The sequence below is a fragment of the Giraffa tippelskirchi genome, chromosome 5, assembly GCF_054371585.1.
Source record: "Giraffa tippelskirchi isolate mGirTip1 chromosome 5, T2T-mGirTip1v1.2.pri, whole genome shotgun sequence".
Taxonomy (NCBI): Eukaryota; Metazoa; Chordata; class Mammalia; order Artiodactyla; family Giraffidae; genus Giraffa; species Giraffa tippelskirchi.
The window spans coordinates 74,929,677-74,953,642 of NC_137279.1; the positions used below are offsets into that span (position 1 = coordinate 74,929,677).

At 45.2% G+C, this 23,966-nt stretch overlaps 1 protein-coding gene across 1 annotated transcript in view; it reads right to left on the bottom strand.

The window, feature by feature from the left end:
• Positions 1 to 4,440: 4,440 nt before the first annotated feature.
• Positions 4,441 to 23,966, bottom strand: part of SLC60A1 (solute carrier family 60 member 1) — a 33,622-nt gene continuing 14,096 nt past the window's right edge. The window contains exons 5-12 of the mRNA XM_081491097.1: positions 23,493 to 23,608; positions 22,297 to 22,470; positions 19,339 to 19,486; positions 15,835 to 15,905; positions 14,422 to 14,542; positions 12,358 to 13,280; positions 11,565 to 11,759; positions 4,441 to 4,527 (exon numbers count right to left, since the gene is read on the bottom strand). Coding sequence (XP_081347223.1) covers positions 13,225 to 13,280; positions 14,422 to 14,542; positions 15,835 to 15,905; positions 19,339 to 19,486; positions 22,297 to 22,470; positions 23,493 to 23,608 — 686 coding nt within the window. The 3' untranslated portion in view covers positions 4,441 to 4,527; positions 11,565 to 11,759; positions 12,358 to 13,224. The remainder of the gene's footprint in view (positions 4,528 to 11,564; positions 11,760 to 12,357; positions 13,281 to 14,421; positions 14,543 to 15,834; positions 15,906 to 19,338; positions 19,487 to 22,296; positions 22,471 to 23,492; positions 23,609 to 23,966) is intronic.

Here is a 23,966-nt window from a genome sequence, read left to right on the forward strand (position 1 = left end):
TCAAGTTAGAGTGTGTATAAAAATGCCTTAATTGGAATCCAAACTCCACCTCCCTCTTTCTTTTTAGAAAATATTTTGAACCTTGTGTTAAGGAAATTTTTAATGAGGTTTAGCAGCAAGCTATGCTTTGCAAGAGAATTAAGAACAAAGTTACTCCTCTTGCCTTATTGGGACCCTTTGGCAGTTATGCTTTGAGCATATTATATAAAGAAATACTAGTTAAATGAAATTAGCCATATCTTTAGGACTTAACGTGTGCTCTGTTGAATACTAAAAGTGAGTTGTGCATAAGCAGTGGAGGAAAAAGAATCATTCCTATTCACACGAAATAAGATTGGAGCAGAACTATTGGGGATATTCTGTTTTGCTGTGAAATATAATGTATGTAAGCAACTCCACAAAAAGTTACCTTATTTACATTTATTCAGAGTGGTTCTCTTAGCCCTATGTATGATCTTGACTGAATCTGAACAGAGCATGGAGCTAGTTTATTCCCACATAAGGAGATTTTTAAACCTGGGGCTTAAGGCAGTGTTTGGAACAAACAGTGAGAATATGTGGCCTCATATCTAGCACAGAAATGTCATCTGCTGGTATGATTCCACACCCATGGAATACTTACAGTAAATGATGGCTGTTAGGGGGATGAACCTGGGGTTTGAGAGTTTGAGGCATCTCTGAGTCAAGGATTCAATTGAAAAAACTTGAAACAACATGTAGGGCTTTTCCCAGTTAGAAGATACCCAGTGTGAAGGACCTTTTTTCTGTTCATTTTATCCTATTTCCTACTGTTTATTTATCTTTTAAATTTAAAGTTGTTAGAGGTTGTGATAGTTTTAATTAGGAAGATGAAAAGCAAAGTGAACTCTAAATCTGTAGTGAGGTAAAAATACACTTATTTCTTTGATTTTTTTTTTTTTTAATTAGGAAGTAGCAAAGTTCATCTGGAAGTGCTCATACACAGGGATTGGATTATTCACATTAGTAGTGAAAAATGTAGGCCTTCATTTCTGCCAGATTTGTGAAATGTTAGCATATAGTTGTCATTGCCAGGTACAGATAGATTTGTTGAACCCCTAAGCTGATTCGATGCCAACATCACAGTGGAGTCTTTTGAAAAATTTGGCTTTAAAGTCCAGGATTAGATGATATGCTGCTGCCACCCCCCACTACCACCCTGCCCATTAAACTAGTCTTTTAACCCTAGAAATAGTTCCTATAATTGAAAGACTTGAACTAAATGGTATATGAAAGTAGTAATGGACTGAGGGCTCAAAGTGACACTGCTATAAACCAGCATCTTCCAGTTGTGTATGTTTGCTTGAAATTTGTTTTCTACAGTATAGAGAAACTCTGGTATAAGATGTCTGTGCTAGTTCATGAGTAGCAGAAGGATGGTATTCAGGGAGCTGCCTTTATATTTGTAGTGTTGGAGACCTGTTACTGTTTAATTTGTGGTTATCAGCTGAAAAGTTCTGTTCCTGAGATGTGCAATAGTAGTGTTGAAAGGTACTGTTCAGTAGTGATGGGGAACAGACAGACTGTATTTTTTTCCCACGTTGAATTATATAGTTTGCATGTTTCTTTGAAATCAGACTGCTCAGCAGCTCTTTGGACTAGTTTTATTAGGTTAATTCACATTGTGTACATTACATAAGTAAATATTGATCGCTTGATTTAACTAGTATTTAAAATTTTGAAAGCACAAAAAGTATTTTATTTTGAATCAAAGGAGAAAAGCCATTGGTTTGTTTTCACGGATAGTATCTTTGATAACGAACTGTTTCAGTAAAAGAGTGCCTGGAAAGAAACAGCACTATTAAAGCCCAGTCACAGCAGCTTCCTAGGAGCCAGTTTGAGTGCGTCCTCTGCCTGTGAGCCTCTCCTGGAGGCCTCTGAGAGGTGTGGGCCTCACGAGGTCGATGACGATCTGCTTTCTCTGTGAGATCGACTATTTAGGGGACGCTGGTGTGTGTGTGTTTGTGTGTATGTGTGTGTTCACGTTTTTAAATGAAATAAAACTGCAACCATAGTGAAGTGTATGAGGCAGGTTGTTCTATTTGTAAACTACCTCCTTCCTGGGAAGGTCTCTGATTTTTAAACATCCACAGAGTTCTTAGCATCAAAAGGTGACATACCACTTAAGATCAGTATTCACTGGAGAGACTTCTATTTGGTAGCTGTAGCTGGTATCCATCACTAGTCACTTTGCCAGGATGAATGCTGGTAGGTAAAAGTAGCCCAAGTTAAAATAGGGGAGCAGGTTTAGTGAACTTTGGCAACTTCTTAGCTTTAAGATTACCTTAGCTTTTCATTTGCTCTGGCCGGTATCTAAATCACTTGTATGCTGGGAGGTGTTTAACCACCAGGCTGTCTGAAGGGGGAAAAGGCCTTAAATTGTAGCATTTGCTGAGTCCATTCCATGATGTAAGCGACTCCCCCTGTGGCTGATTTGAGGCCACCACCTTGGAGCTGAGAAGGGATGCCCACAGGTGGATCAGGGCCACATACTCAGCCAGTGAACCATTGCGTTTATTCTACCTTTGGGTAGATTTTCACCTAATTTCTAAAATAATTTTTTCCTTTTGGTTTGTCATAGTGCTTTTGTGATGTAATATTCTTCATGGCCATATTTTTGTATTCAAACAAAGGTGGAAACTTCCATTGATTTTTTTTTAAATTTATACATGATGGAAGAATCCAAAAACTCTCAAAAGATCAACCTTAAGCTTCTTAGAATTAAAATATAGGTTTAATTTTTCTATATTTTGGTGGCTAAAATACAGGTGATGTGACTTTTTCTTTAGATTTTGATGGGGAAAATAAGCCCATGAGCCTATGTAGTAAAATGGAACTGGATTTTTTTTTTTTACACTGGAATTTTTTTTTTACGCTCAAAGAATTCCTTAAAGATTTACATACTCTGTTAGAGGTCAAAAGAAAAGAAGGCTAGACTGACTGTTTAATCTATTTACATGGCACGATTTTTAGTTTTTTCATCCTATGTGTCACTTAGGTTTGGAGGGACATGTAAATCAGAGGCTTGGAACTCTGGAGCTGAAACTGCAGGCTGTTGATGTTACACTTCAGTGCCATTCACACCTGTAATTGTGTAATGTCCACTCTGATGATAGTATTTCTTGCTGATCTCAGAATTTGTGTTATGATTCTAAAGTTTTCAAAGTCAGTTCTAATGAATTTAGGCCCATTAGAGCTACTCATTGGCATTTCAGAAAAACATCCTGTAAGCTTTTAGAATACACACCTTGACCAATAAAAGGCTTTGAACACAATCCCCTATTGCAAATTTGTATATATGTATGTTAGGTTAGGTACTGCTAAAGTCATATGTATACTATAAGACATACACAAAAACAGAAATTAAGGATGACATAAAAATAAATCTTGAGTAGAAATTCTAATGTTTTTTTCCCTACATCCAGTAGATTGTCTTGTACACCCTCTGGTGCATACTCTACTCTAAAGACCCCTGACTCAGGGTATTGTTTCTCAGTCTGATCTTGAAAAAAAAATTTTTGGTTGTGATATATGGGGAAATCCTTTACATATTTGATCTGATTTTTATGTAAAATCTCTAGAAGAGATTAGAAACTTTTCAGCAGAGCTTGTCATCAGCCTTCTGAAATTTCCTATTTCTTTTTTCATATGTTGGCAAATAACCCATTACCAAATGTTTTACAGAGCTTCATGCTTACTATTTTTGACAGTGTGGTTGTCTCTTTCCTTTTCATATTAGGTGTGACTTTAAAATTTACTAGCCACTCGCGAATTTCTTTTGGCCTTATTGTGATATTTTACCAACAATTTCAGAATTACTTCAAGTTGCTTTATTTTAAAATATGTAACAACTTCCATTTTCTTGCTGCATTAGTCAGCTTTTATTATTATTATTTTGGTAACATTTTGGTATCTGAAGAAATACTTTCTTGATGAGTCTATTCTGTGTATCACTTCATTTACTGTATATATTTTATTTGCCTATGCCAGAAATCTAGAATTGTGCTGAGGTACCATTCTTAGGTATGTAAACAAGTATGGTGACAAGTGTAGGTCTCTGTGCAGAAGCCTGGAGTTCTGAGTGAAGGACCACTTTCCAGTATGAAAGCTAGACTCCTCACAAAGTTCGTGGTCTATTATCTGAGGGTGTGATAGGATGGAATTGAGATGTTTTATTAATTATCTTCCTGGTTTGGGGTCAGCAGAGTGTTTTGTTACTGTTGTTAATGCTGCTTGTACTGCCTGAAAAATAGTGCCCTGTTATTCTTCTGTGTCATCAGAACTCTGCTTACTGAGGTTGAGGTTTTAATCTTAGAATCTAGAATTCTTGTGGGTGGTGGTGTATTAAGCAAGAAGAGAAGGCGGTTTGATTTCATTTCTCGTACTTGGTGGAACCTGTTAGGATGAAAGTCATGTTTTTACCTGTAAATGGAGCAGATCTGAAAAGGTGAGTTGTTGATGTAGTATAAATGTTCCATTTGAAGCTGCCAGTTTCTTCAAGCTCCTTTTCTGGAAGAAAAAAAAAATTGTGATAGATTGACAGCCTGGCAGAAAATAGCGATTTCTAGGGTGCTGCCATCTGCACTTAGCCATTATGAAAATGGAAATTAGAGTGGTTTATCTGAGAGGGGCAAGGTTAGCTCTAAGCTTTCTATGGGAACCAGGAGATTCAGGTGGTTGTTAACATTTTAAATGATACCTTTAACAAAATTTATGAGGGATACAATCAAGCATAGTAAGTCTCTTGAACTCTAATCTTTTGAGTATAATACACATCAAGAAGTTTTATGAGGCTTAAATTTTTATTTTAAAATATTTAATTGGGAAACCAGAGCATTTTTTTCCAAGTCATGCTGATTGGCTGAGTGTATGTGTATGTGTACTGATTATTGACTTGAGTATGTGTTTGTATGTATGTGTATAAATAAATCTATTTTTGAGGGAACATATGGTCAGCCTTAGTCTAGGATGGTTCCTAGGCTATTTTATACTAAAACTTAATAAAAAAATTTGCTGCACTTTGCAGTCATCATTTTTTAAAAATTAATGCCTTGCACATTTCCATTTTTTTAAATGCATAGACTCATAGGCCTTAAAATTGCTTGTCAACATTTTAGAAATACTGTATAGTGCTACATGTGACATACTTTAAGCAAAGTCACCATAAACTGTTCTCTTATGTTCATGTATTATTGAGCAAATAAGGATGTTCTTTCTAAAAATTTCTACATTTTTGTGTAAAATCCTTGCTATATTGCATTCTAAGTTTCTCAGAGAGGATGTTTATACTAGATGTAGTATTTCTAAAATACAGATCTAACCATGATTGAGCTAGTGGTGGAGAAATTCTGGTGTTGTAGCCTATTTATCCTTTTGGACTATACATAGAAAGCATTCGCAGAAACCTCAGAGTATCTTGGGCTGAATGTTCTTAGCTTTGCCTTGTTTCCCATCTCATCAGGGCCCATTCTGGTTCTTGTCCCCTCCAAGGATTATGAGCCCTGCGAAGACAGGCCTGGGATCTTCTGGACAAGTTTGGGGGGTGGGGGTGCCCTGTGGTTGGGCCTGACTTCTAGCTGGTGGAATCATTCAAGCCTGCCTAGAGTTCAGGGGTCGGAATGCCGTGTACTGGTATGACATTACTTGGCACTTTTGGGGCACCATTATTAGCACTGTTTTGTTTTTAATAACTGGAAGCACTTAATGATTATTTTGTTTAATTTCAACTTAAGGATATTGAGGGTCAGGGACGTTAAGATTTATTGTTTATACTTTCTGGAACTTAAGACTATTTGGAGAAGGGATAAATGGATTACCCAGTGAGCCATTCTAGGCCCTGTAAGGTATACTCTTTTGATTAGGATGCTTTAAAAAATTTACAAGCTTTTAATATTGTGCTTTTGTAAAAATGTATGACTTTTAATAATTTGCAGTTGGTGGATTATACTCTACTTTGTGAACTTACCAACTTTCTTTTCTGTTTAATCATTGTTGCTTATTGTCTATCATGTAGGGAACATAGTCCCTTCTAAGACATTTTGTACTTTTTGTTTTTGATGGCAGTATTACCAGGGATGTTTATGTGTACATTACATTCATTGCTTATGATAAAGGAACATATTGTATGAACTTCCCTGTTCAGTATTAGTGAAATTAAGATACCTATATGTGAAATTAACTAAGATGCATATATGTAAAGACAGAAATGAATACAACTGATTTTTTGATTACTTGAGGCCTATTTATTTGGTTTGGCCATTCAGCCTTTTCTAGTCATAATCATAGGTATTTTTTCACTTTTACCTTCTAGCAGTTTCACTTATCTTTGTGGGTAGAGAAGATTAAATATGAAACTCAGTCCAGTCATTTTGCTACTGATGGGCTTTGGATTGAGGCAAATAAAATTTTCGACTAAAACTAGTTTTTTAGAATGAAAAAACTTTTCACTAGATAATCAAGTCGACTTTTTAAAAAAAGTGTACAATCTTCTGATTTGAAGAACAAACTAATAATTTTCTACGAGTCCTACTGGATCTTCAAGTGTGGCCATCACTTGAAAATTAAATAATGTTGAACTTTTGATTTTCACCCACCGAATCTGTAAGTCAGAAAAAAAAGCATGTCTGCTATCGTGTTAACACAAAGAGACGCATCCTCTACATCAGTGTGTCTTAGTTTGCCTCTGTGGTAATAAGAACTCATCAGGGTGCTTTCCTCAGACTTTGATTCATTCAGCTGGGAAGACAGTTACTTCATTGTTTATTTTTCCCCTTGTTTATTCTGTTGAAATCTGTCTCTCATAATATCTAGTCTCCTCTACTTTTGTATAAACAGAGTACTTATATAAAACGTCAGTGCACGACTACCTACCCAAAAGACTGCATTACTGTTAAAGTGTCATTAATAACTTGTCTTGATTAACTTCAGTGTAACTTACATGAGGGAGACCTTCAAAGTATTAAAACCACGTTTCTTTTCTTTTTCCTAAAATGATTCAAATGATGGTAACTGCTCACATTTATTAAAATCACATCAATCATTAATGCAACTGGAGAGAGACTGCCACCTCTCTAGCTGAGCGGTCTGACTTACCTGTTGGGAAACTAAGGGGTATTGTCTTAGGGTGATTAGGATTAGCCAGAGCCTTGAGCTCTACGTGTGTGTGGCAGAGAAATTTTACAGAATCTAGGTTGGTGAGGAAGAGCCTGCGCTGACACTTTGAGGGCTTCATAATATGCTGCTTTTAAGAGGAAAAAGTAGTTAATACTCAGTGCATCTCCAGGCAGAGTAAGGGATTGCTCTGAAAACTAATCAGGTGATCTTTGTTTTCTATTGCTTCAAGTTTTATACAAAAATATTGTTAAATTCTGAAATGATGATATGCATCTTTTTAGAAAGATAATACATTTTTAAAAACTATTTTATGTAAGAACTGACAGAGGAATTTGCTTTGTATAATGGCAAGCTGGCTTTAAGAAAGCACTGTATCAAATTTACTAGTCCAAAATTATATAGATATGTTAATAGATGTATGTGCAACTAGATATGGACAACTGTATTTTTTTAAATAAATATTTTTAATAAAATGACTTTCTGAATTACTTCCCTCCTTTCTCATCTATTGAGGTAGTCTCTATGTATTAAATTTCCATCTGTGCTAAATGTGGATAAGGAAAGTTCAGCTTTTCCAAACGTTATCATTAAAACCTGGCCTTCAACTATTTGATATATATCTACATTAAAATATTTAAAGCCTGTGTTGAGATAGGTAGTGAAAAAGGGAAATTGTAAAATGATTGTTGATATAAAAAGGCATTAAAAGAATACTCACTGGCTAGAAAAATTATTTGCCATGTGAAATCTTTTTATTTTGCTTTTAAATTTTACTTACATTTTAAAGAAGTATTTAAATTTTAATCAGACTTGTTGTTTTAGTCCTTTGTAAGTAGCAGCTTTTGCTCATTCCTAGGCACTGTTTCTTCACATAGTTTTTGAAATTAGAAACTAGAGACTTCATTTAGCAAATGAAATTAGGCCCTTTTAGAACTGGTCTGATAAACATGGGTGCAGGTGGGGTTAATAGGTGCAAAATCACATTGGAGGTCTGTTTGATATGTCCAGATGAAAGTAAGAGTAACAGACTGTTCCGAGGGGCATGACAGCCCTGGTGAGACATCCCTTCAGATGGTGGGCAGTGTTCCCTCAGCACAGTGGGTGGTACCTACTTGTGAGGACTGCTGGATTCTCCTAAACCAACGTTCTGGTACCTAGAACAGTAGTCCTATGAGGGCGAATAAGTTTGGGAAATCGGGTCTTCACCTCTTGGAGAGTCAGAAAGCCTATTAAAATACTAAGAGCTCTAAGGAGTCTTTTAGGAAAAAAGCCTGCTTACTCCACCATTTCTAACCTCTCTGACTGCTGACACACCCTCTTTTGAGAGCCATAATGTCGATTTTGTAATTACTTTGTATTTCACAGATGCCTCTAATGATAAACTAATATCTTAATATTGGGTAATTTTCCAGGGCTGGGATTATTAGGAGAGAATCATTAGCAGATTTCATGTTGATTGTCACTACAAAGCACTGCACTTGTTGGAATACAGCATGTTACTGAAGGGAGTCTATGAAGTTGATTCCATTTGGAATAATTTTACAGTAAGAGAGCATTATATAATGAAAAGTGAAACAGGAACAGTGATTTCTAGTAGCCGCACAAGGTTAGGTGGCAAGCACTGGTGTCAGGGAGCTTCCTCGGACATAAGACTTGATTTCATGATTCTTATATGTTTTGAATACACCATCATTTGATAAAAAACCCTCTCTAGTCAAGGTCACCTTCTGTATTGCCAAATCCAGTGCCTGGGGTTCAGTCCACGTGGGACCTTGTGGCAGCACTGGCTACTTCCTCCTCGAGATGCTCTTCACATGCCTTCCAGGAAACCACATTCTCTCCTGAACTTCTTCATGCTTCTGGGGCTTCTCTCATTTGCTGTGCTGGATTCTGTTCTTTTCTTTCCCAAACCTCTCCGTGTTGCAGAATCCCAGGGCTCAACCTTGGATCTCTACATTCCTCCCTGGATGATCTCATTCCGTCCCACGGCTTTAAACAATCCTTATATATATATAGGTGACCATGAAATTTATACCTTCAGGCTTGACTTTTAAGCTCTAGATTTCATATCTGTCAGCATTCCTGACATCCAAGATAGCATTGTAAAAATGAACTGTCCTGAGACAACTCTTGAGCACCTCCGTTGTCTTCCAGTGTTAAATGGCCTCATCACATGCCCATTACACAAGTCAAATGCATTGGGGTTATCCATGATTCCCACCTTTCTCTTATGCCCCCCACCTGATTTATCAGCATATTGTGTGTGACTTTCAAAATACACTGTAACCCAATCACTTTCACCACTTCTGATGCTACCAGCATTGTCCAAGCCATCACCGTCTCTTGCATAGTTGACTACAGCTGTACCGTTTCTGGTGTCCCCAGTTTCATCCTTATTGCACAGTCTCTTCTTCACATACTTTTAAACACGTAAATCAGATCATGAGCCTTGCCTGTCCATAAGGTTCCCAATAACGGTCACGTGACTAAAAAAAAAAAACACCCCATGTTCCTACCATGGCTTTATGATCCAGCCCCCAACTACCACCCTAACTTACTTCCTGCCACTCTTCTGCCTTCCTCACCGCACTCAGCCACTTGGCCCGCTTGCTGGCCCTCAGATTCTTCGATCATACTCAGTCTAAGGGTCCAAGGCCTTTGCACATGCTGTGTGCCCTGCCTGACGGGATCTTCCCCGGGTGCTTGGGTGCTTGATCGTGTCTCTTTGGTTTCTGCATAAATGGCACCTCTTTAAAAAGGTCATCTGGAGCATCTCTTGACATGCCCTCTTTCCATCCCCCTTCCCTGCTTTATTTTTCTCTGTGGCACTCGTTTGTCACTCACCCTGTGGCATGTTATTTCTCTGTGTACTGTCTTCACGAGGCAGGGATTTCTCCTTCTTTGCCGTATCTGCACCTAGATCAGTGCCTTAAACCTAGTAGGTGACCAGCAAATCTTTTTAAAATGAATGAATGATCTAAGAGACTTTAGTCACTGTGTCTTCCTTTTATGAATCGGGTGTACTGATGGGTTCGATTCCAAGTAGCAGAAGGAAATGTAGGAACAGGATGATTCCACAGCACTCTGAAATGTCAAAACCCATTAAAGAAGATCAGGAAAAAAGCCCTGCTTTCTCTGTAACTGATACTGGAGTGTGGTATAAAAGCCTTCTGCCTCTCCTTATTCTGTTTCTATGTAAGAGGGAAGGCTGGTTTTCAGTCCTCCCTCTGAGGATTTTCCTTCTAAAATATCAGCCATGTATATGGCTGAGAGAGAGACCCATCTCATGAGAGACCCGTCTTCAGGGAACATTTGATCATTTGTTTCTGCGTGCATGCTCAGTCGTGTCCAACTCTTTGTGACCCTATCGACTGGAGCCCGCCAAGCTCCTCTGTCCATTGGATTTTCTAGGCAAGAATACTGGAGTGGGTTGCCATTTCCTTCTCCAGGGGATCTTCCCCACCCAGGGATTGAGCTCACGTCTCCTGCGGCTCCTGCATTGGCAAGCAAATTCTTTGCCACCAAGCCACCTGAGAAGCCCCTATTTGCCTTTTGAGCATATATAAAAGGATCGATTGTCCATAATGGACAACAGGCTTATTAAATTTAAAATATTTTATTTTAGGAAAGATACTGTCTTGGTTTCAATCTTGTTTTTTATATTCACAAATTTAATCATGATCACCTTAGGTATAACCATTGATTCTTCTTCTAAATCTGTATGAAAAGGATGTTTTCTTGGAAAAACACAAGTAAAATATAGCTGCTTTCTTCCCCAGGTCAGTCACTCAGTATGGTTAGATTGCACATACATAAATTTGGCTGTCATAAAATACTTCTAAGTATTTATGGACATAGTTAAAACTATACCCATAGGCCACCAGCTTTCAAAAGATTTTGAATCTGTTTGATTTACAGTAAATACATACCAAACATATGAACAGTTTCTAAGCTGCTAATGAGGGGGTTTTCAAAATAAAAATCGCTTACAGTTATTAAGCAGATTTCTATGTCAGGCATATAATAATTGGTTTACACAAATTTACTTAATTCTTTCAGAATTCCTTTGAGGTAGGGTGATGTTCTTTCAGAAATATCAGTTTACAGATACAAAAAGCAAGGCTGGAAGGGCCTCAGTGATCTGTGCAGGGCCATGCATCCACAAGGTGAGGTCAGGGCTTGAGCCAGGTTTCTCTCTCTAGCCAGGTTCTCATCACCACGTTGAGGGCAGATGGAGCTGGCTTACATGACCATGCCCATGGTTCCAGGATAAGCCTTTTAGTGTGGGGCAGGTAAATGCTCCACCTGGACAGGTTACTGAGAGCCATGACCCACTTATTCTGTATATTTATACGCATACATTTGTATTTACACAGAGAAAGTGCAGGTAAACTAACACAGAGAGCCACTGTAATAACCATTTCACTACTTACAGAAGTCTGAGCACTCTTAGCTCCTCCAAGTTGCTAAGTTTGCATTCTCTGTCTATGACCGCAGGATTTGATCTGGACAGGAGTTGATAACTCCTTGACTGAACTGCTTTCAGTATACTGCACAGCTCAAATTGTTCAGTCGTCCAGGTTTTGTTAAAGAAAAGAACTCTGACATGGTATAAGTAGTTTTTTCCCCTATGGAAGATATAAAGTTTAAATTAGATATTTTTTGAGAAATTCTTAGTGCTGTTTCTATACCTTTTCTAAGCTATTCAATGTCAGTAAGAAAAGCAGAAGCTCCATCCCATTCTCTCAGACAGCTTCTGGACCAATTAGCATTGGTGATTAGCAGTGGTATGCTGGTAAATGTTTATCAGATGATTCTCCAAGGAGACAATAAAGTCATGATTTTGTAGCTTTTGCCAATTTCTCACCATAAATAATCTCACCATGGCTGATCTCAAGCCACTAACCTGTTATCACTGAAAGTGAAATTGGAAAGATATACACTGAAGTATACCTTTATATAGTATTTCTACCCTGCAGATACAATAAATAAGCCTCAAGAGCATAGGTATAAAAAAATTAGGAAATGATGTCTTTTAAGTGAAAGTGTTATTTGCTCAGTTGTGTCTGACTCTTTGCAACCCCATGGATTATAGCCCGCCAGGTTCCTCTGTCCATGGAATTCTCCAGGCAAGAATGCTGGAGTGGGTTGCCATTAAACTCTCCAGGCATCTTTCTGACCCAGGGATTGAACTCGAGCCTCCTGCATTGCAGGCAGATCCTTTACCATCTGAGTGAGTGCATGCGAAGTCACTGCAGTTGTGTCCAACTCTGTGCGACCCTATGGACTGTATCTTGCCAGGCTCCTCTGTCCATGAGATTCTCCAGGCAAGAATACTGTAGCGGCTTGCCATTTCCTTCTCCATTACCATCTGAGAAGTTATAAATTACATTAAAAACAAAGGCAATAAGTTTCTCTAATTTTAAATAATGGCTGTGTTTAACAACTAGCTCTCAAAATGAAAACATAACAATTGGCTTTTATAAGCTGGTATGAGCTAGGCCAGCATACCGCTGAATTAGTGTCCCAAAGGTAGCAAGATGCAACTTTCCTTTCGATGTTTTAGACTATAGATGAACTGCTGATAGCGGGGGTTGGAGGGATTTTGGACGATTAATAAGTAAAAGCACAGTCCTTTGAACATGCCAAGGAGTGACCTGGGGTTTTTTTTGATTAATTTAAAATCTGTCTATATATAGTAATGATCATTGCTCTTTATAATTTCAACTTATTTTTTCAAACTTCAACCAAGAGTGATCTTCAAACTCAGGGTGTGGTTCATGCAGAATGTGGCCAATGGAGTGAAGCATCTAGGTGTCTTCCTTTCCAGCTGGGTATCTTGCCTCACTCTCACCAAAAGTCTGAGCCAGGGAAGAGGAGAGTAACTTGAACAGCCAAGTAAACATCCAATGATTTGCCCAGGAAGGTCGGGTACAGAACTCAGTTTAATTTCTTTTACCCCACCAAGTAGTAGTGAAGACGAGGACTAAAGCGTTGAGAGGTGCCTCCGCTGCCACGCTGGCTTCTTCAGCCCTTTGACCTGAGCTACTGCTCAGGAGGCTGGACGTCTTCGCCTGCCTCCTCCTCCTAGCTCTACCTCTGGTAGCACTCCAGGCTCTCCATTCCAAGTGCTTTATCTTGAGTAGGACCTGCCAGAGAGAAGACAGGTAGCACGTTGCAGCAGCTCTGATTAACTAGCCCTTACTTATTCCAAGACCTTACCCAGGCTTTTTGTTTCCCTGCTATTCACTGGCTCACATCAGGGAGCCTAGTGGAAAGTCAGACCTACTAATTCTGGCAAACTAGTTGGTGGAGGCAGTTTGTTGAGACTAGTGTCTAGGGCTTGGGAAATATGTACTTCTTTTTGTCTTTTGTGAACAGGGAACTCATTAAGTATCATTCCTTGGATATTCAGCAAATCTTTCTTGAACGGTGGCTTAACTGCAGGCACTGTGCCTAAGGTTGGACTGGACAACACAGGTACCTACCACCTCCGGTTCGAGGCTGGAGTGGGTGCTGACTGGGGGCCCTCACATTGATGTTTAAAGGGAGCATATGTCCACCTACTGAGGACAGGGCTATGGCTGGCTGGCCCCTCAGTCTTTTTGTGAGGGGTATTTTGCTTTCAATGATGAGGAGGGTTTGCCCGGGCACCTTCTCTTAAGAGCTGGCTACGTGCACAGCTGGTTCAGTTGCTGGCATTTTGAGAGCTCTGGGTAGAAAGGCAAGTGAGGTTTCAGGGTTGTGAAAATAGCTTTGGGACTTCCCCTGCCTGGGGGCTCAAGGAGTGAGACTATTCTTAGGGGGTGTCTCTGTCCTGAACAAGCTTTTCTTTGCCACTTGGCCTGAGGACTTCTTTTTGAGAAAGAGACTTGGACTGGAGTCAAGTCCCAAACTGCAAAGAGGTGACCAATTAGGCTGCTGGGCCAAGTTCCAGCCAAGGAGGCAGGCTCTGCCTCTCAGTGCTCAGCACAGGCTGGAAAGCGATTCTTGGCCCACGGTCCCCTGGCCTGGTGGGATGCAGGAAGCCAGTTCACAGACCATGCCCCGCTCCTGATGGAGAAACCATGAGTCAGCCTCTCCCGTTCCCTCCAGCCCTGAGAGCCCAGAGCGGACAATCACAGGGCAAAGCAGGAAGAGGGGGAAAGGAAGCTGTAGAAAAATAAACATTTCCTTGCATTTTACTTGGACCAGAACATCATTTGTGGTGTGCTAAGATCCACGGCATCTCCCACACACACCCCCTGCTCTCTTTTCCTCCTCTTGTGTAGAAATAGATTCGTTCCTTACCTGATGAGAGTCCAGGGTGCATCCTGTGGAAAAACAGGAGCAAGATATAGAAGGTAAAAGCCAAGCCACCAAAGATCACGCCACAGACCAGGAAACTATAGCTGCCCTGAGCCTGGAATATCTGCCAAAGGGGAAAACACAAAGATACAGGCCATCAAAACCTCACATGAAGATGTATTGGAGGAAGCGGCCTTCTCGGGCCATGGCAGGTTTTTCAGTCACGTTCAGGCCCACCACACCAATAGACAGAAACACAGGTAGGAGGGCCATCTTGGCCTCATTTCAAGGTTATGTTTCTGAAGGTAGCAGAAATCCTGCTGTGCCACAGCGGTCAGACCCGCTGACTCCTGCAGTCCCTTTCAGCCCTGTGTCCTGGCCCCTTTTAAAATCTCCATCTCTTCCTTAAAACCCCAATTATATTAGGTGATACAGGCGGCCTGTATCACCGCCTGTCACAGACCCTGAGCAGAACTCTGCAAAGAAGATGTGTATATATATGTGTGTGTGTTTATATATATATACATCCTTTTATTATGGAAAATGTAAAACATATGTCAGAGTGTTTTATGGAGTTCCCATGGACCCATCACCAACTTTAGCAATTAGCATGTTTCCTCTGTACCCCTCATGTCTTCCTGCACTAGATTCCACCGCGGTGAACCCTAGGCATCACGTCATTTAAACGTAGAGGGTGTCATAAGGGGGAGCTCTTCCTCTGGTCCAGCAGGGCGAAAGGCGAGGAGAATCGAGCAGTGGTTAGAGGGATTTCAGAGACTGAAAGACCTAACTCTGGACGTCATCTCTATTGGTTATTAGAAGTGTGACTGAAGGCAAGTTGCTTAATTTCTGAGTTTCAGTATCCTCTCTAAAAAGAAGCATCACAATATCTACATTCTAGTCTACCATAAAAAGCAGATGGATTTTTTTTGCCCCTGCTGAACAAATGAAACGTGGGTATGTTTGAAGAGAACTGGGCGACTTGGCCCTTGATCAGGCAGGAGTCGGGCAGGAGAGCTGGGCCCTTTGTAGGGTGGCCAGAGGTGAGGAGAGGTGGGAATGGGGGGTTAGGGGGATGGAAAGGAACTCCATTCTTGGGCCTGCCTGCAGCCCAAGCCCATTCCGGGCTCTGAGAGCTAAACATTCCCACGGGGCCCCTGGCCCTGCTCCCAGACATGGCTTGTGTTTGCTTTGGACCATGCCTCATGGCCCTTCACATCTCCAGTCCCGCATTTGGAGGCTCAGCTTCCAGGGGTAGCTCAGAAGCGGAAACAGGTGACACAGACGGAGTGGGCCCTGCTGGCCGTGTGGGGGGCCCAGGAGCGGACAGCTGGGTTCAGGAGGGGCTGGCCACATCTTCTCACTGCCTGGAGGGGTGCGCCCCCGCATCCCCCCACCCCGGGTCTCCCTACATACCGAACCAACCAGCATCTGGAGGACCATCTCTCCAACGCCCGCCCCCGTCACCAGCACTGTGGTCGCACAGCCTGAACAAGAGACAAAGGTTGGCTTAGTGATGGTAAGTTAAGGAGACACACGTCCGCTGGCATAATCCAGGTGGACTCCTGAGCTTTCTCAGACTTGAGCCCTTAACCTTGCTTGGGTGTGTCATTATATTATTTCCCTGTTCTGACACCTTCAGTGGTTCACGATTATCTTCAGTGTTTATTCCAAGTTGCTTAGCCTGGCATTCAGGGCCCTTCCCAATGTGAACACCAACTACTTTTCCAGGAAGATTTCTTCTCTCCTCTGCCAGGCAGGCTATGCTCCCCTGGCCTCTCACTAACCAGCCATGCTTCTGATCAATCTGGCCATGTGGCACAGAGCTTCAGAGCTCAAGCTTCAGAGCTGGACCTGGGTTCCAAGCCTGCTCCGTCACCTACTAGCTACGGGACCTTAGGCAATTCCTTCCCTGTCTCTTCAGTAAAATGGGCATGGTATCTCCTCGGGGCTGCTGTGTGGATAACCCTGACGCAAACGCATGTGAGTGCTCAGCACAGCACTGCCCACAGTAAAGCCTTGAAACCAGGCCGGTTCTCTGCTTAAACCCTTCACACTGCCGTCAGGGTCAGGGCCAGATGCTTTAATGTGCCTTGCAGGGCCCTCTATCATCTGCCCCCACTGAGAGCTCAGACTGTCACACTGTCTGCTCACAGTCCATCCTCCAGCCAGGAGAGGCTCTTCCGTCTGCTGACCTGTACACATGCTCACCGCCAGCTTCTGACACTTGCCTTCACCCCCTCCTGAACACTCCTCCTCCTCCTCTTGGTCTGGAAAACTCATTCGTCATTGGAGAATGCCTTCATTATCGTCTCCCCAGCCCTGAACCTGGATTAGCTGCTCCTCTTCTGGGCTCCCTTCATCCCCTGCACCCTGCTCTCATGTGGCACCCCCTCTGCCCGCCCTGTCTGCTAGGCAGCCTCCCCCACAGACTGGAAGCCCACGAGCGAGGCTGCGCCTTGAATTTTAGTTCAGCGGCCTGTATCACCGCCTGTCACCAGCACCGTGGCCAATGTGTGCTAGACACTCAGAGATCAGCATCGTCTCCTCCGGCATTCCGGGCCCTCGTTTTTCTCATGTACGTGTACACCCATCTCTGAGCTTTTGCTCTCACACTGCTCACTGCCCTGCCTCTCCCTTCCCCAGCATGCCCTTTCTCTTGTGACTTGACCCACCCTGGGCCAGCTCAGTGTTCCGTCCCCTCCATGAGGCTATCTCTAGATGGTCCGTAGCACGCACGCGAGTGTCTACTCTCCTCAGACATTCAAAAACCTTTCAGTACCTTCTATGCGGCAGGTACTGTGCTAAACCCTGAGGGTACTCAGATGACTTATCCAAGTTAACATCTACACTGAGCACCTGTGAGCACCTTATGCTGTTAAGTCAGGAGCTTTGCATGCCCTTTAACGCACAGAACAACCCTAAAAGGAAGGTATTGACATTCCAATTTTGCACAGAGGAAAACTGAGGCTCAGAAGGGCGGGGGAGGTGAATTGCAGAAGGTGACAAAGCCAGGAGGTATGGAGGCAAGGCTGACCTTCAGGTCTGCTACTGACCGCAAAGCCACGTTCTTGCCTCTGTCCCTTGTTGGTCGAGGAGAGGCAGATAACATGAGGACGAAGGTCTTGAGGTGGGACAAACAGGAGGGGCAGGGACAAGGAGGGGGCTGCCTTCCCAGTGGGGTCAGAGATGCTCCAGAGGGTGTGAAAGGGGAGAGGCCCGAGCAGGCAGATGAGAGGGCGGGGCAGAGGAGAGGGGGCGTTCCGGACCAGAGGCCACTGCTGTGCCAAAGGGTGGAGATACGGAGCGAGTTTTGTGCTGTCGAGGGATGGCAGATGACTGAACAAGGCAGACTCTGAGGGGAAGCAGGCAGGGCGGCTGCAGAAAGGCAGAGAGCTTCGGAGGAAGGCATGAGGACTGTGAGCAGCTCTGCGTTTCCAAGCGGTCCCTCTGCGTCTGCAGAGGGTGGTGGCCCAGGAAGTGGCCCTCACCCTGGCTACACTTTACCATCACCCGGCAGCTCAAGTACATCAGACTGTGTGGAGATGAAGCCCAGGCTCTAGGCTGTGTTACAAGGGCTCTGGGTGATTTGAACGTGGAACCAGCACTGAGAGCCTCTGATGGAGGCAAATTGAAAGGCCAGGAGACAAGCCAAGAGCTGCCAAGGCACTGATGGGGGTGATCAGAAATCACGAAAAGCTAGGCTCCATCAACTATTCCAAGCAGGTAAGTGGTTGATAAAGGCCTGAACCAAGGCAGGGATGGTGAGAAAAGAGAAGGGATTTGAGTGATTATCTGCAGCAGAGTCAACCAACATAACATTGTTATTATCATTAAACTCTAACATTTGTTGATCCCTTTAACGTCTGTGGGATATACTAGGTGATGTGTGATACCCACATCAGCTCATTCCTTCATTTACCTCTTTGAAGTTTGGGATCTCAAGGATCCTGGTCTCAGGATCAACTCAGCAGATGGGTGGGCTGTAGCACTAATTGCTCTGATCCTGTCTTGCCCCACACCCCAGCCCCCCAGACACCAACTGCCCCCACTCCTGCTCTAAAGAAATCACTCATCTTTAGTGGTGGTTTTCCAACACTGTAGGGAATCTCTGATTATGTTTGAGGGTAACATTAAATGTTCAGAACATAATCATTTGTAATTAACTTGTTTTTCTGAAAAAGATAGTTGCTATGCACACTCAGGAGGCTACAGAAAGGGAAGGAGATTAGTTGAGATAATCGGAGGTTTTCAACACCGAAGAAGCTATGTCACACCCCTGAATCAAGTGTGAAGTCATTGTTTCAATCCTCTATGTTTCCAACAACATCCACAAGAAAACGAAGCAAGGAGGTACTTTTACTGATCAGTTATAAAACCCTTTCTCTGTGCTATAATTTTTCCTGTGCGTATTTGCTTTTCCTTGAACTTGAATTTCCAGCACATGCATGTTACACAAAATGCCAGCTGTGGGTTGGTTGGCTCAGTTGGTAAAAAAAAAAATCTGCCTGCAGTGCAGGAGACTTGGGTTTGATCCCTCTGGTCAGGAAAATATCCTGGAGGAGGAAATGGCAACGCCGCCAGTATTCTTGCCTGGAGAATCCCATGGACAGAGTAGCCTGGCAGGCTACAGTCCATAGGGTAACACAGAGTTGACTGAGTGACTAAACCACCACCACCAACAACAATTAAAAGAAAATGAAAATGGGAAAGAGGTGCTCACTGCTTGTCTGTAGTCTGAAATCTCATGATCCAGCGTATGCTGAAAGCAGGGAGCCACGGGGGTCCGAACAACCCTGTTTGTGAGCCTTTCCACACATTCAGGCCGTGAGGAGGTGGGTGGGGACCTTCTGGCTGGAAGACCCGGGGTGAGGCTGGGTGCAGAGGAAGGAGGGGCCGCTCTGCTGTCACGGGGCTCACCTCTGTACTGCAGCACGTCCTCGGTGTAGGCCAGCATGCTGGGGAAGGTGCTGCTGAGGGACAGGCCCAGGCCGGCCGTCCCCACGAACAGGAAGACCACGTTGTGGGAGAAAACAAGAAGCACCAGGAACGTCACCACGACGCCGACCTGTCAAGGCAGAGAAGGGCTCTGAGAAACGGAAGCCGGTCCGTCTCCAGACGTGAACAACGCCTCCTGGCCCCTGGCGGGCTGTGTGACGAGGGCACGGCCCTGTGGAGTGCGCGGGAACTGCACCTTCCCCAGCTGGCGTCCGCCGAGGAGGCTCAACCACTGAACGACGGCAAGGAGAGCGCGGCGGAGGACAGGAGAGGACAGGAGGGACGCGGGAAGGGCACAACCTGGAGCCCCCAGCATCTCGCGGACGGCCTGCGGCGCAAGCTGGAGGAGCGTTCACCTCCTGCTCCCCACCGCTTACACCAGGCCTCCAAGAGTCACCTGAAAATAGCTGCACTTGGCACGTTTGAAAAACACCTACCTCAGGACTTCGCTGGTGGTCCAGCGGTTCAGAACCTGCGCTTCCACTGCCCCGGGCGCGTGTGTTTGATCCCTGGACAGGGAGCTAAGATCCCACATGTGGCGAGGTGTGGCAAAAACAACAACAAACCCCACTTCGCTCTCTTCTGTTAGCCTGATTGACAGCAGAGGGAGGATGCCAGGGCAAGTTAGCAATTCCGCCCCCACTCGGCGAGCCCCGCCCGCCAGCCGCGGGTGTAGACCGACGCTCAGCCCGCTCCCAAGCGGCCTACCAGCCCCTCACCCTCGCCTTGCCTTCCAGCCAGGACACAGACTCCCTCTCCCCATCTTCTTCCCTAGCCAACTGGAAGCGCCCTAAAGGCAGAGAGCTCCTCTTAGAGAACGCGGCAGCCCAGCCGTTCCCTGCAGGCCGCCCCCACCCACCCCCCACACACACACACAAGTGTGTGCTCATCAACCCGTGAGTGACTGTTGAGATCCAGGAGAGCATCAAGAGCAGAATGACCCTTAATTTAAAACGGAGCAGAATCTGGGAAGAAACCGTGGTGAGTTTGAGACTTGGCAGCTGCAGCCTGTTCAGGGCAGTTCAGCAATGGTCCCAACAGCCTGCCCAAGAAAAGCACCTGAAGAGCTTAAAAACAACTCAGACACCCGGGTTCCACCCCACTCCCTGGGGCCGGGGCCCAGGAATCTGTATATTCCAAAAGCACCTTGGGGGGGCTAATGTATTTGGGAATCACTTGCTGTAGGATAGTGTTTTTCCAAACTTCTTGATGACAGGAACACTGCCCCCCACTTCCGACCCACACCCCCTGGGTGTCTGTTGACGATGTAGGTTGCTAGCCTCTACCCCTGGACATTCGGATTCACCAAGTCTGAGCTGGACCCACAAATCTGATTTTCCTCTTTAAACCCAGCTCCCTGGGTGAGTTTATTGCCAGTGCCTGACTCCTGTGGAGGCCTCCGACTTCCTGCTTTCTCCCAAACCCAGAGTCATACCCTCTCTCTTTAAGCAGCTGGCCACCAGCAGCCTCTGTACCCTCATCTTCTCCCCCGGGGGGGCGTGCATCGCGTCACCCCCGCTCCACAGAATGGGCGCTCTTCTTCCTGAGCCTAGCACGCTGCCCTCCAACCCCTCCCCTCTCCCCGGGGCTCCCCATTCATGTCCCCTCTGACCCGGTGTCCTCACAGGCTCCCTCCCTTTCTCCTCTGCCTGCAAAAGCTCATACCACCCAACTCTTGTCAAACAAGCCTGTTCAGCTCAGACATGTTTGTAATCCTCACACTTCTACTTCCTTCTCACCCTCTCCCTTCCCTTCCCTGCTCTCAGCCCCCATCAAATCCATGCTCCCTGCAGTGGAAGCAATGAGTCCTCACCACTAACCATGGCACCACCAGGGAATTCCCACCCTCAACTCCTTGAGTTTGGCTTCTATGCCACCCCCACCTCCCAGCTACATTGAACAAAATTTCTTTAAGTCATCAATCAGCACAAGGACGAATCCTAGGGCCTTTCTTGGGGCTCATGATCTTTGGCTTCTATGGTGGTGGTGGTGGTTTAGTCGCTAAGTCGTGTCCAACTCTTGCGACCCCATGGACTGTAGCCTGTCAAGCTCCTCTGTCCATGGGAATTCTCCAGGCAAGAGCCTCTACATTATTTCCCAATCCTCTCTCCTCTAGAAACTCAAGTACATTCTGACAGTGGATTGGACTTCCTGGAGAGGTGGTGAGTTTCCATTCACTGGGGGTGTTTAGACAGACTTTTGGACCCCTTGGAAGCGGTATTACAGAGGTGATTTGAGCCCTGGTCAGAAGTTGGGTGAGGCAACCTTATAGGAATCTGTAATCTGGACCTTTTTGTCATAGATGGTGGCAGGGATATACATCAGGACGAAAAGTCTTAACCACCTTTCATGCCCAGACCTCCTGCCTCCAGAGAGACTAGTTCCTTGAAGGTCATCCTATGTGCCAGTCTGGGAAAGATGCAAGATACACATTGCCAGGCCCCGTCCCCGAGATGGTGCCTCTGAAGGCCAGGGGATCCCTGGTCTCTGCCGGCCACAGGGCTCTCACCACCTGGGCACCAGGGTGAACAAGGGGGGATCAAGGTCAGCACTGCTTCCCTCCTAGTCCCGCAGGCTGTCAGCAGGGAGCTGCTCCCGACACAGCACCAGTCACTTCCCATAGCCCCTTTCTTCAGTGGGTACAAAGTCCGAGCCCCAGAGAGAGGAAAGGGCTTTTCCAAGACCATGCAGGTGGGGCACACACCTTGGGTTTCCACACTGTCCACCCCGGCACCTCTTTCCTACCCTCTCTTCCTTGTACCCTGACATCCCCCCCCAACCTGGGGCAGAGTCCAGTCTGAGAAGGTGTCCTGGGGCAGGACTATGGCATGGGATGAATGGTTCTTCTGGGTCTCCAAGCAGTGAAAGGCGGCCGCTTACCACATTGATGAAAACCATGGTGGCTGGCTTCACTCTGGAGGAGACAGGAATGGAGATGAGCCGACCCAGGGTGATGAAGCCCCAGAAGAGGCTGGGGAGGTAACCGGCCACCTTGTGTCCCACAGACAGCGGTTTCTCCACCGCGTAGCTGTACACAAAGGTGGAGTATGCGCCCTGTGGGGAGATGGATCCCGCTGAGCACACCTGCAGTGTCCCCCAGCCGGGCAGGCATGGTCTGGGCTGGCGGGGACTGGCCCTGCTCCTAGAGGCCTGGAACTGAGCCCACCTGGCACATGCAGGCCTGAGCTGAGGCTGGAACCTGGGCGCCACAGCCTGCAGATGGTGCCTGCGGGAGCCAGGCACTCGGGAAGGTGTGTCTGGGTCCCAGAGGAGCCCCACGGGGTCCAGGCAGGCAGGCCGGCTCTGCCCTCCTCAGCCAGAGCAGAGTTTCACTACATGCTCTATTTACGAGGATTCCACAGAAGGTTTTTTGCTAAAGGAAGGGTGCTGCAGCTAAAAAAGGTGTGTACAGGCATCTCATTTTACAGATGAAAGGGCAGAGGGAAGTGACTTGCCCAAGGTCACACTGAGAGTTGGAAGTCAACCAGTTCTGTCACGAGTACTTTCTACCAGGTCATCTAGGCCTTTAGGGTCTTTTCTTTGGAGAGTCCCTCATATGGCAACCAGTTAATCAATCAGCCACTCCAAACGGTCCTAATCTAATCCTTAAGAGATTTCTGGAAAAATGCACTACTAAATAGAGTAGCAGAGGTCACTGGTGGACTGAATACTTAGCTGGGCCCAGATAGTGCCTGTAGCTTGTTTACCACGTGGTTTGAGAGGCCCAGGCTTGGAATGTGTTCCAGGAAGCAGAAAGCCCTAGCGTATGTGGCATGACCTCTACCTGGGGGAACAGGGCACTGCCCCTTTGAAAAAAAATGTAACACACTAGAGTCCCCTATCCACAGGGTTCATGAAAATAAAAACTGAAGAATACAGAAGACCATAGTTCCAAGAGGCTGTATTCAGTTCTAGAGAGGCTCTTCCCTGGGACTTATACTGGGTTTAAACACTTGGATCAATGGTACTAGAGGTGAGGTCTCTAGGAAACCTTGATCCACCTCCTTTCTCTCTCCACCCCGGACTTGAGGCTCAGGGGGTGCCCCATAAGGGGCGCCCTCCGAGGGCAGGCTCACCGTTAGCCCGTCGGTCATGAACAGGACCAGGGCAGCTGTGATGTGGATGGCGAAGAAGGAAGAAGGGACCCCTCTGAAGTTCTTCCTCTGGCAGCAGCTGAACAGGTCCTCGTGCCCTGGACAGGACACAGGAAGTAGGGGACAAGTCTCAGTTCCCCCTCCTCCCTCGGCACGCCCAGCCCTGGCAGAAAGGAGACCACTTCCTGCCTCCCACCTTCTCCACCTTCCAACGGCTCATGAGGAGAGCCCCCGTCTGTTTTGCAGGGTGGTTGGAAGCAGGGCTCAGAGAAGCCAGGCAGCGTGCCCCAGGTCACACAGGCAGGGTGAGGCAGGGTGGAGGTGGGAGCTGCTCTCCTCTCCTCCTGGCCTGTTTGCTCCATCTCTTGCCCCTCCCCGCACCCCGAGACCAGCAGTGCCAAGGGTTTTTTCCCAGCCATTACCACCTGTGATCCACGTCCGCCCTCTGGGCAGGAG